This window comes from Staurois parvus, unplaced genomic scaffold, assembly GCF_062004578.1.
Source record: "Staurois parvus isolate SC_StPar_1 unplaced genomic scaffold, SC_StPar_1.0 ptg000021l, whole genome shotgun sequence".
Lineage (NCBI taxonomy): Eukaryota > Metazoa > Chordata > Amphibia > Anura > Ranidae > Staurois > Staurois parvus.
The window spans coordinates 458,288-471,427 of NW_028317817.1; the positions used below are offsets into that span (position 1 = coordinate 458,288).

The 13,140-nt window shown below is 42.0% G+C and overlaps 1 protein-coding gene across 1 annotated transcript in view; it reads right to left on the minus strand.

Annotated features, from left to right (window-relative positions):
• Positions 1–13,140, minus strand: part of ANO10 (anoctamin 10) — a 156,393-nt gene that overhangs the window by 107,010 nt on the left and 36,243 nt on the right. The window contains exon 5 of the mRNA XM_089690671.1: positions 572–691. Coding sequence (XP_089546797.1) covers positions 572–691 — 120 coding nt within the window. The remainder of the gene's footprint in view (positions 1–571; positions 692–13,140) is intronic.

A 13,140-nucleotide genomic window follows, 5' to 3' on the forward strand; every position in this document is an offset into this window, starting at 1 on the left:
AGCGGTGGTTAAACGTCCAGTAACTGTAGCCCCCTCTGACGCGTTTCGTGCTATGCACATCATCATAGGGTGCTGGGCTTACAGTGTGGATGTTCTGCTGCTTCTATTTATGTTTGAAAATGGCGCCCGCGCTTATCGCAGCCGCCATTTTGCTGGCTATTCGCGCATGTGTGGTGCGTCAGCGCCATTTTGCCTTAGGTCACGGAGGCAGTGAGGGACTGTGATGTCATCCACAGGAGACCCACGTTAGATTCTTCCCTTGGAGAGAAGCAGTTCTGAAGCAAACAAAAAGACACTGGTCTGAAGGAGCTATTACCACCATTGAAGTGGCTCAGTTTTTTAACAGGACTTCTGAATAAAGTAGACACACAATAGGGGAAACTGCAAGTGATTTAAAACACAAATGGACTTGGAATGTACAGGTAATAAAACACATTTCACATCCTGAATATAAAAAATATGCCTTAACTAGATCAGCTGCACTTGAAAAATAAGGTTGATAGATACCTCTCTCAGGAAAGATGAACAACAAATAGTTCAATCAGCAGTGGCACATAATGAAGGGTCTTACCTACAGGCTGCTGAGAAATAGTGGGCCGACCATACCAATTTTTAGCCAGCAATTTTAATTTTTCTCTGTCATGTAATGGAAATATCTGGAACAGAATACCACTCGTTTGCATTCTTCGAACTGGAAAACAAAGGAGTGAAAATTATATTAAGATAAAAGAAAAGAGAAAAATAGAGCTCTACAAAAATATAGTATATAGTAAAATATAGTATATGCTAAACAAGTTACACCTAAAGTAAAACTTGGGTTTTAATTTTAATAAGGATGAATGTCTCTAGCAGAAGTCCTTCTAAATTCCCACTGAAAGATAGTTTTATTAACAGTCGATCTTGCTAGCATGTTGTGACATGGGGTAGATAACTCTAGTGGTAAATGCGTTATTTTAGTGAGTCCTCGTCAAACAGCAAATATTTTTAAAGTGTTATTAAAACCACAACAGTAAAATCAGTCTGTATATGCAATAAAGCATGCTTGTTATACTCACTGTGGAACCTAAGGGGTTAACCCTCTGCATTGTGTAAAACACTGTTTGATCCTGACTTCTCTGATCCTCCCCTTCTTCCAGTGTCCCCCTTCTTATCTCCTGATAAGACATATCATGTGGAGACACATGCAAAGTTTGGTTTGTATTGCTAGAGAGGTTTTTTTTTTTTACCTTAGGAGAGTAGGAGAGTGCATGTGATCAGCACAGGGCCAATCAGCACTGTCCAGACAGAGGTCAGAAGTTCTGCATCCTCCTAGAGCAAAATTAAAACTCCTCTTACAAGCTTTAACATGTGCTTGGCTGGACACTGATAGAAGTCACAAGACTGCTCTAACTACTAATTAGAAAAGGTATTTAGAAGTTTATATTTACTAAAATAATTGCATGTTCATGTTCTGTGTACTGTGGAAGACCAGATATAGAGAATGCAGGGTCCTGGGTTTAGTAACACTTTAAGGGCTTGGTAGCACAATTTTATTTAAAAGAAAACTAAAGTTCACAAATGAATGACTTCCCATGCACGGGATCTTCTCCAACTTCAGCAAAAATACACACACTGGAAAATGCTGAGCCACCTGGCTCATAAGTTCACTCAGCTTCAATGGCAGTACCACGCTGCACCTCTAACCAGTCTCTCAGACTGTGTTGTCCTGCTCTCTTGGAAACCTAGCTCTTTAGCCTTTAATCACAGCACCCTGCTGCATGGCCCACATCTGGCCTATGGACTGGGGTTCTCCTGACACCCCGATAGATGGCCTGACTTCTGGAACTGAGACCTCTGTCCCTTGCCTTCCGGCTGCGTCCTCTGACCCCTCAATGAGACTTTCTGTCTCCCATACTGGGAGTGGTCTCCAAACTTGGAGCTCTGAGCCATCCTCAGACCTAAGTATATAATGACACCACACACCTGTGTACTCAAGTCAGGTTGCAGGTGTCTAGCAAAACCCGGACACAGGAATGAATGTTCCAAACCGAAACTACACAATTCGGAGAAAGACAAAGACACAGCTTTCCCTGCCAAGAAACACTAGTCTGGAATGTCATATTTACCTTAAATGAAATGTCACATTTTCCTATATTTTCACAGTGACAGAGCCTCGTTCTGTCATAATATCTGATATTTTCTGCTTTCTATAAGAGATCAAGCTCTCCAACAAAACTGGCAGCTACAGGGTTTGGGACACACTGCCAGAGGTGCTTCATCTTTTAGTCATACAGGTTAACCAATTGAAATCCAGGACAATTTGTTTTATTTTTTGGGAGTTTGCATGCTCTCCCTGTGCCTGCGTGGGTTTCCTCCGGGTACTCCGGTTTCCTCCCACACTCCAAAGACATGCTGGTAGGTTAATTGGCTCCTGTCTAAATTGGCCCTAGTATGTGTATGTATGAATGTGAGTTAGGGACCTTAGATTGTACGCCCCTTGAGGGTTAGGGACCGATGTGAATGTACAATATATATGTAAAGCGCTGCGTAAATTGATGGCGCTATACAAGTACCTGAAATAAATAATAATAATAAATCATTTTTTAACACGCGTTAAAATCTGCATTTTTATGCTAGACATTGTCTTTCAACTACCAAGTATATTTTTCTAAAAGCATGATATTTCTACAAATCTCCGCCAAATTTATATTTTCAGGAAATAATACACTAAAACAAATTTAAGTGCACACAAACAGAATAGCCAATTTAAAAGATACAGCATAATGTAAAAGATAGGGTTACGTTAAGTAAATAAATACCAAACATGTCAAAATTGCACACAGCAGAACAAATGGTGAAAAACTATGGTACCCAAAATGTTCTAGCTAATTGACAAATTAAAAGCCTTTACAGGAATTTCTCACTAGCTGGTACAAAACCCCATCCCGCCTAGCACAGATGTTCCCTAATGTTGATGATCGCTGTTGGAGGGAATGTGCCCAACATGGCACATTCCTTCATATTTGGTGGTCCTGTCCCAAGATTAAAGTTTTTGGGATGCCATCACACCCTGGATAAAGAAAACATCTTAGGCCAATTGATGGCTCCCCTCCAATTTCTTTTTCATGGGATCCCCTCCTCATTGAAGGCCTGTAAAAGGAGTGTAACTCTCCACTTGCTGAATGCGGCAAAGTGCCTAATTCCTAGATTCTGGAAACAAACCACCTGTCCTACACTTTCTGACTGGAAAAGGGAAGTGGATGCCATTATGGAGGCGGAATGTTGGGTGTACATGGTTAGGAATGAGCAAGAGAAATTTAGAGATGTTTGGATCGGTTTGCAACTCTATTCTGCAAAAATCCCAGATGATCAAAAGAAGTAGGGCTTTATTTTTTATTCCCTATTTATATTTACCTAGGTGGATGCACCATCAATTCGATGCTGCACCTGTCCGCCTCTGGCTCGAAGGGTGAGAACTCAGTGATCACATAACTGCTGATAGCAGAGTTCTCCACTCTGCTCTTAGCAGAAAGTGGTGACAGTCTCTGATTTTCTACAAAGTGTTCCACGCTTTTTCCCTGTTTCATTCCATTTTATAATACATAACTTAATTTCTGAACTCAATTGTTTTGGTTTCTTTGTATGTATGGATTGCATGGGTTGTTACCGGCATGTGGTGAAAATTCCATGTCAATAGCTCCTTTAGCTATATATTTACTGAGAAAAATGGTGACGTGTTCAATACTTATTTTACCTGTTGTATATAAATTTAGATTTTACCCATAGTTGCTCTTTAATTTCGCACTATTTAAAACTTTGTGAACTGAGGCAATAATCTGTGTGCTTGTTCACGGTAACTCAGAAAGTACTTAAGGAAGACCTATTACCAGAAGAAAATAAAGAGTGTGTGACAGAGCCAACCAGGACAGGGGCTTCTGGAGGGGACTGTAGGCTAGCCTTCTGCCTACTGACCATGGGCCCTGGCATCTGGGTGGGCTCTATACTTAGGGAGATGTGTGCCAGGGGAGTACTTTTACTTTGGATTCAAGTCCATGTATCCCCAAAACACACAGACTCTGAGAACTGGAGGATCCGGATACAGATTTGGGCCCTCTGTGCCCAAACCAGCATTGATTGCTTCAACCCCCCTCCTAGACTCAGAGCACTTCTGAGATGTTCAGCATCTGGTCTTCAGGAGAGGTGGAGCAACATTCAGCAATGAAAGAAAAGAGAAATGTATTTATTCTAATTTCCACTTTTTTATTTTATTAAACAGACGAGCAATGTGCATAGGGACCCCTAGGGGAATTAAAAAACTTTTTTTTCTGATGGCAGATTTTATTTAAGCTATGGGATCTTCATGAGAACCAGGCTAGACCCTGCATATTTTTTGCATGTTTTTTTCTTTAATAAAACTGTAGAAAGCATTGTTTGTAGGCCTAAATGCTGCACTCTTTGTATGCAGGGCCTAGTGGCATGCTGGGGTGTTTCCTTTGCTTACATAATTTATGCTAAAATATGTCCCTCTTTTCCATCTCAGAATGTTAAAAGGCAAGTGTGATAACCTCACTGACAAAAAATACCTCTCTAATTATGGCAAAAGTTCAGTATTAAAGCAGAGCCCCTGGTTAAGGCTATTATACCTCCTGGCCTAAAGCCAAAATTCCTGATCAGAATATGAAACTATGTACTGCAATTTAAGAGCAAGTCATGTACCCAACCCCATCAATGTAGCTTACCTGAAGAAAAACTTACAGCGAAATTTAGTGGGTGGTCTTGCCCAAAGGTGCACAGTCTTTCAAAATCATCCTCCTCCCAGAAAATTTTCTTTATCCTGCACATGTGCACCATAGCCCTATTAATTCATCTGGGGAACCGTGCTCTGAAGGCAGCCTTCAAAGTGTCCAGCTTTGACTATGGGAATGAAAAGGGCCATGGTACACCTGTGCTGGTAAGAACACTTTCTGAAGCAAGGTTGTGTAACTCCAGGCATAGCTGTACAGGAAAGATTTCCACATGGGGGATGGCTTAAAGGACAACTTGTATATCTATTAAAAAAAAAAAAAAAAAAAAAAAAACAACTTGTACCGAAGGTACAGCTGTCCTTAAAGATTAGAAAAGATGCTCACGCTATGTTCTACATCTAATATGACAAATAATCAATATTATGGACAAAGTGGCATCAATGACTCACTGGGTTCAAAGTACATGATAGGATTAATTCATGGAACAAATTCTTTAAAACATATTTGCTTGGAAAAGATTACAACCATCAAAACTTGTTTTTAATGTGTAAAGGATCTGTATGCTAGCACTATAGTTTAGGCATTGCTCACTGAGCATGCTTGTAATGACCCAATGAAAGACCTCTAACAAAATTTCCACAATTGTCACAAAAAACCGTTAACAAAAACATTGTGGTTTCACATGTATTTGCAAATGTATGCAACAAAAACCTCTGTTGCTAATCTGTGTAAGTTGAAACAGTTTTCTTAGTGTAGCACTACCCTCATGAGGGCCGCCTGTATGATGTCCCGGTTTCCCCCTACTTCACCCCGCAGCCAGGCACAGTGTATTCTTTCAGCTAAATACACACACACACTTCCGCTTGTTGTCTCCAAAGACCAGTCTAGGGGATGCAACTTCATGGTCACACACTGCCATCTGCCCCACACCAGTCCCATCAGATCTCTGTCCTCTCTGCTGCATAAGGCCAGACTCCCGTGGGGGATTAAAAGCACTCTGGTGTTGGTCAGCCATGCTGGAAATTCACCACCTGTCTCGGCAGCTCCGGCACGCACACCTGCTTCTGCCATCTTGCTGCTCCTCACATGTGGGTCTCTTAGATACACCTGGAATTGGTGGATTGGCTCCGCCCCCTCTTGGGCGCCGCCTCTGCCCACTCTTCCTGATTGGCAGATGTTCCAGCGGCAGCCCCTCCTGTTGGGCGGAAACTTCCAGTGCGCTCTTTCCCACGCTGAGTGTTGACCCTTTCACTGCCACCACTTGAAAATGTCCCGTTACTGGCAACTGTGTAGCCAGGGCTGTGGATAAGGGGGTACCACAAGTCCTCATGTACGGGGCTCAGGCCAACAGGGGGGCCCAGGCAGCTGGGTGAATCAGGGCAACTACTAGAACCGATGAATGGCTCTCTCTGCAGCAGCTGTAAGCTTCTTTCCCTCCCGCTGGCTTTCAGCTGCTGCAGAGAGAGACATACAAGGGGTCGGTTGCCCCCCCTCAGCTGCACCCATCAACCTTCATGTGCGCCATACGTTGTCTTCACCCCCATAGTGCTGCCAGCTTCCCTCCTCTCCTTCCCAGCGGCAGCTGCAAGCACAGATCCTTCAGGATGGAGAGTGGGGGAAGGATCCGTTAAATATGTAACATTTACTAGGCCCTTCCTTTCCTGAATGAACACAATGAGTGATCAGTACCTATTGTTTACTGTGTTCATTCGCAAACTGAAGCATGGTAAACTGTTTCTTTTGGGGAGGGCCCTGTCAGGTTGGCTGTAAGGGGCTCTGAGATTTCTAACAGCTGCCCTGTTTGTAGCAGACATCTTCCGTAACACAGACACTGATAACGATCCTGTATCCTCTCAGGCAGACTCCACTGAAGCTCAGACTTTTACACCACACATTAACTCTTCCACTGCTGCCACCTGGAAATGCTCCTACTCTGGCAATGTCTCTGACTGTAAAGCGAACATTCTCTATTGCGGCACAAGGGTTCTCCAGCATACGGATTGCCTCCCAGCAATCTGACATCCCAATTGCCTCTCTGCAATCCAACATTCTGATTGCTTTTGTGCAATCCACAGGGCACTGCCAACGACACTGACGGTCTCTTCCATTGCGCACGGAAATCACTGCAACTTCAAAGGGGAAAATCCCGGACTGATGCCCCCAAGTGTAGCGCTACCCTCATGAGGGCCACTTGTATGATGTCCCGGTTTCCCCTTACTTCACCCCGCAGCCAGGCACAGTGTATTCCTTCAGCTAAATACACACACACACTTCCGCTTGTTGTCTCCAATGACCAGTCTAGGGGATGTTTGTTTTTGGATTTTTTATTGCAGAAATGGGGATAGGGACAGGGAACTGTAGTAGGATACTCCAAAATTAGAACTATTCACACTGAGGACATCTAGCTGATCTCTTAGTTGAGGACTTTTAAAGTCTTAGCCGAAGCAGATAGCACACTTCCCTTTACTTTGTAGCAACAAGAAGTTTAGGAGTAAGCAAAGTTACTTTTTGCAGTAGTAGTAGTTACAGGACTGAGCTCCTGTTCTGAGCCAATTACGACAGACTGCGACAGCCCAAAAGGTAACGTAGTTGAGCGAAGCCCTTCAGAACACTAGCCAGTGTTCCCTTTTTCCAGACCCACGCTGACTATTAAACGCCAGGGGAGGTAGCAAGCACACACAGCTCTCAAATTCCTCAATGTCAGCACTCGCAAGGCTCAAGGACAGAATGGTTTCCTCCTTCCAATCTTCCAAGCGAAAACCCTCCAGTGATACCAGACAGAGCTTTGGTGGGCAGTGCCCCTCAATCAGCTTACTGAAGAACCAGAGTCACTCCCTCTAACTTAAGGCCCTCAGGTTGACCCACCTGGGGCCACATGACAGTAAGCCATAGCTGGTGCAATCCATTCACGGAAAGACACTGAACTCATGTGCTCTCCAAATATAAATACCACTCTCAGCATTCTATGGGGCAACCTTCTCTGCAATTGGCCAAGGCTGTATCCATTTTCATGCTGTACTTTTGCTTAGCCCCTACATATGTTCTGGAAGGCTCTCATAGCTTCCTGAATATGGGCAGAACTCAAACACCAACCGTGCCAGAGCTGCATTAGCAGACCTAACTCATCAATCAGAGCACTCTGTTAAGCAGAATACCACACTGAATTTACCTGACAGCCTCTCCGGTAAGCAAAGAAACATAGCTATGCTTAGCCTAACTATACATATCCTAGCACTAGTAGGGTACTACACTAGTTTTTGCTGTCTAGCATAAACGTGTCCTGAGGAACCTTGGTTTTACTCTGTGTATTGCTCTGCCCATGGACTCTTTTCCCCCTTTTGCTTGTTTTAAAGTGATCTGCATGGTTGCCATATATGCTTCTGCTGGAGGCAGATGGGGGACACAGGGAGAGGTGTTGTTAAACCAGAAAAACAATGTGTTCTGTGCCTGGCTCTGTAGCAGATATGTGTAAGTCAGGAATAACTAAACAGAGCTACAAATCCTTTGGCAGGTAAAACATTCAGCATATGCATAATAAATATGAGTAATGTATTTGGGTAAAGGAGGCATAGGAGACAGAAATCTTATTGCGGTCGATTCATTCCTAACATATCTGCTTTTCTTGTAGCTGTTTTATTGGAGTGCAAACATTCAGGATGATTTGCTAAAGATTCCCAGAAAAAAACTTTTAGAATCGATTTCCGTGGGATGTGAAGTTTCACAATCAGGACTATAAACACTATCAAATATTACAAGGTGGAGTTCCACAGCCATAAACAGTTTAGCCAGCTTGACTTCACCTCTAACATTTGCTCATTCTCCAGATAATCTCTCAGCACTATAGAGATAACACATTCTTGCCAACTGTTTTTTTGGCTGGACAGACTTTTTATCCTAAAGTGGAACTTCGCATAAACTCGGATGTTCTGCTCATTTTATTCCTCCTCCCTCTCTGTCATTAAAGCAAATATTTGAGTGGGTGTCTTTAATTTTGACAGGTACCCGCTCTCAATTCAGCTCGGATCACCTAGGCGATCCGAGCAGAAGTTCAGCCCCCCTTGTCTGCAATCTCCTGGGATGTTACAGTTCCCAGGAGGCTACAGGTTTATTCAGAAAGTGCAACACAACTTGCGCATTCACAGTGAGGATCCGGCTGTGAGCCAGTAGGAAGTCACATCCAGCTTCCCACACCCAAGATGGCAGCCCTGGGGACCTGAAGACCAATGAAGAACTGGCCGCCGGGGTGATGACAGCACTGGATTCCTAGGCTGGTGAGTACCTGCTAATTGAAATACTGTAGCTGCTGACCTTTAATTTTTCTGAAAACAGCTAGAGTACTTTTTTCCTTCTCAATTAAGCATTAAGCATATTAGATATTAGCAGAACCCGTTTCTGAACTTAATCAACATTTACCACTAAAGTCTGCAGTGTATATTAGCAATCAAATGTAGAATCAGCTTTACAGTGGCTTGAAAAAGTATTCATAACCCTTGAAATTTTCCACATTTTGTCATGTTAAAACTAACAACATAAATGTATTTTATTGAGATTTTATGTGATAGACCAATAAAGTGGCACATAATTATGAAGTGGAAGGAAAATGATAAATGGTTTTCACAATTTTTTACAAATAAATGTCTAAAAAGTGTGGCGTTCATTTGTATTCAGCCCCCTTTACTCTGATACCCCTAATTAAAATCTATTGGAACCAATCGCCTTCAGAAGTCACCTAATTATTAAATAGAGTCCACCTGTGTTATAATGTAATCTCAGTATAAATGCAGCTGTTCTGTGAAACCCTCAGAGGTTTGTTAGAGAACATTAGTGAACAAACCATCATCAAGGCCAAGGAACACATCAGACAGGCCAGGGATAATATTGTGGAGAAGTTTAAAGCAGGGTTAGGTTATAAAAAAATATCCCAAGCTTTGAACATCTCACGGACACTGTTCAATCTATCATCCCAAAAATGGAAAGAGTATGGCACAACTGCAAACCTACCAAGACATGGCCATCCACATAAACGGACAGGCCTGGCAAGGAGAGCATTAATCATAGAAACAGCCAGGAGGCTCATGGTAAGAAAGCCATAAGAAGTCCCATTTGCAGTTTGCGAGAAGCCATGTGGGAGACACAGCAAACATGTGGAAGAAGGTGCTCTGGTCAGATGAGACCAAAATTGAATTTTTGGCCTAAACGCAAAATGCTATGTATGGCAGAAAACGAAGACTGTACATTACCCTGAACACACCATTCCCACCGTGAAACATGGTGGTGGTAACATCATGCTTTTTTTCAGCAGGGACAGGTAAGCTGGTCAAAGTTGATAGGAAGGTGGATGGAGCCAAATACAGGGCAATTTTAGAAGAAAACCAGTTAGAGTATGCAAAATACTTGAGACTGGGGTGGAGGTTCACCTTCCTGCAGGACAATGACCCTAAACATACAGCCAGAGCTACAATAAAATGGTTTAGGTCAATGCATATTCATGTATTAGAATGGCCCAGTCAAAGTCCAGACCTAAATCCAATTGAGAATCTGTGGCAAGACTTGAAAATTGCTGTTCACAGACGCTCTCCATCCAATCTGACAGAGCTTGAGCTATTTTGCAAAGAAGAATGTGCAAAAATTTAACTCTCTAGATGTGCAAAACTGGTAGAGACATCCCCAAGAAGACTAGCAGCTGTAATTGCAGCGAAAGGTGGTTCTACAAAGTATTAGCTCAGGGGGGCTGAATACAAATGGTTTTCAAACTTTTTTACAAATAAATATCTGAAAAGTGTGACATACATTTATCATTTTCCTTCCACTTCACAATTATGTGCCACTTTGTGTTGGTCTATCACATAAAATCCCAATAAAATACATTTACATTTTTGCTCGTAACATGACAAAATGTGGAAAATTCCAAGGGGTATGAATACTTTTTCAAGGCACTGTATATCCACCCAATGTCGGGTCTGATTTGTGTTCTATTCTATTCTCTATGGCCTACTTTATACAGGTGATTAGGGGCAGACAGCTGTTCAGCCTGTACAAACCAATGACAGGCTGAGAGGAACTGTTGCTATTCGCACATATCCACACCTCAAGCAGTTATTTGTGGTTAGGGATTGATGTTGGACTCTGGATGCAGACAGAATTATCCAGTGTCAGACATCTGTCCCTAACTACAGGTAACTGCTGGATGTGCAAATTCATGTGAACAGTGACAGCTCCTCTCAGCCTGCCATTGCTTTGTACAGGCTGAACGACAGCAGCTGTTCCCATACACCTGTGATCCCAGCCTTAAGAATCTGTTGGCTCTTGCTGCTAGAATAAATTGTATGCATCTAATTGTCCATGTGAAAGAGGCCTTAGACACTATAACCAGACAAGTTATAGTGAGGTAGGCTTATGCAGGCCACAGATGGGTCGAATTCCAAAAGAATTTTCTTTAGAAAATCTGAAATTTTGTGCGTTTTGTAATCCAATGGTGCCACCATTGATTTTTCCATTTGACCAACCAAGTCTTTAATTTCACATAATCTCTCATGTTGCTACAGAAAAGAATTTTCGAGGGCAAGAATTTTCTTTTCTTTCCAGATCACAGCTCATGCTCATTTCTTTTTCAATTACATTTCTCGCATGATTCTCCAATCATTGATTGGAAATTAGTTTGTTTTTCAAAAAAATTCCAACATGCCCGGTGACTCGAATTCCATGGACGCTTGAAAATCAGCCATTTCTGTGGCCCAATAATGGTGCAAACAAATTTGAACAAAAATTCTTACAAAAGATTTTCTAGAGAAAATTCTTTCAGAATTCGACCCATGTATGGCCGGCTTAACAGGAAACAAAAAGCCTTTCACTAATCCAGTGAGAAGCACAGTAGAACTCCTTAAAAGGTGTTGGCATGTCTCACTTCCATCACAAATCCAAAAAATAAAGAGAGTTTATTTGCTATTTTAGGATAGGTAGTGTAGCCATGTAAATTATTTCTTTTGGTTCCTCACTGAATTGTGCATTTAGCACTGCTACTATACATCACAGATACAGCTGAATATAATACGGACATGTATTCCTAACTGCATACAGTTTCACGCATTTTAAATATAATTGGTGCAATGTTTCTATGACGTAGTCTTACAGTTTACAGCAGCCTTTCTCAACCTTTATAACACAGAACTCTTGAAATAACTTTTTGGCTTTAGGGAACCGATGTTAACAATTATTATGCTAACAGCTCACAGTACATTAATGTGATGGTCAAAGTGAAGAAAGCTCCTTACATTTATGGTCATTGGGAAGAATCCCCCCTTACAGATAGCTAACAAGATCAATGGTGTCAGTGGTTACTCATTTAAGAGGCAGAAATTGCCTATTCTTCAAGGAACCCCTTGCTACCTCTGAAGGAACCCTGGTTGAGAAACCCTGGTTTATAGTAATCAGTTTCCAGTAAAAACACATATTATTGTATATTATATACTTAAAATATAAATAAAGGCATTTTTAAGGTTTGGATCAAGAAAACAAGCACAGGATGCGGCAACAGCTAAGCGTAGATAAAAAAAGCCATGAGGGAAAATTATAGAGATTGTACCATCGGTGCTGCACCGCCCAAGGAGGTTGCTACACAATCTGGCTGGGTCCAGTCAATCTGCCCAGAACTAACAGTGCCTTCACAACATCGTCCAAACAGTGTTCCTGGCTGCCTTCAAGTCCAGTATCGCAGACCCAGTCGAGACCCTGCCGAGCTCTGCAGTTCTCCATATGGATGTTTCATGCTTTTATCCTTTTAATAAATATGAGTGCAATTTTTTTTTTCCTTATGGAGTTATTTATCTACACTTAGATGGTTGCACTTCTTGTGCTTGTTTTCTAGTTACAGATTAAGACTGTATATCCAATCCACTATAACGGAGCTGCAGCCATACTACAGTGGAATTCCTAAGACTCCTTATGCATGACACTGAATTTTTAAAGGACTTTGCTGATGGGACTTTAACTCCATTTCCTTCAGTTCCTTACCACCGTAGTCTACTTAGCACCATATTATTGTTTTTCATACATTTTTTATTTCGGTTTGGATGCAGTGGTGAGAGGTTACATTCACTGTCAAGCTGTTAAAGCTGCCTGTTTTTCCCCGGTTAGAAAGAGTTGCTCTCTTCATTTGTCCTGATCACAAATGTCACCAGGAATGAAAGAGAGGGTAAATCCAAAATTATGAGTAATCACCAGAACAGGAACAGAGGGGAAATCTTCCAGTGGGAACAATTGCAATCAAGACAATTATCTAAGAGGACAAATAACTCACTTTGAAACGAGAAACGCTCATGTCCTGTTGTGTCTATAGGACAAGAAGTGAAATGAAATCTCCCCAGTTAGACAGAAAAGGTGACAGCTGTTTTAACCCTCCCCTACTGTAACCCAAATT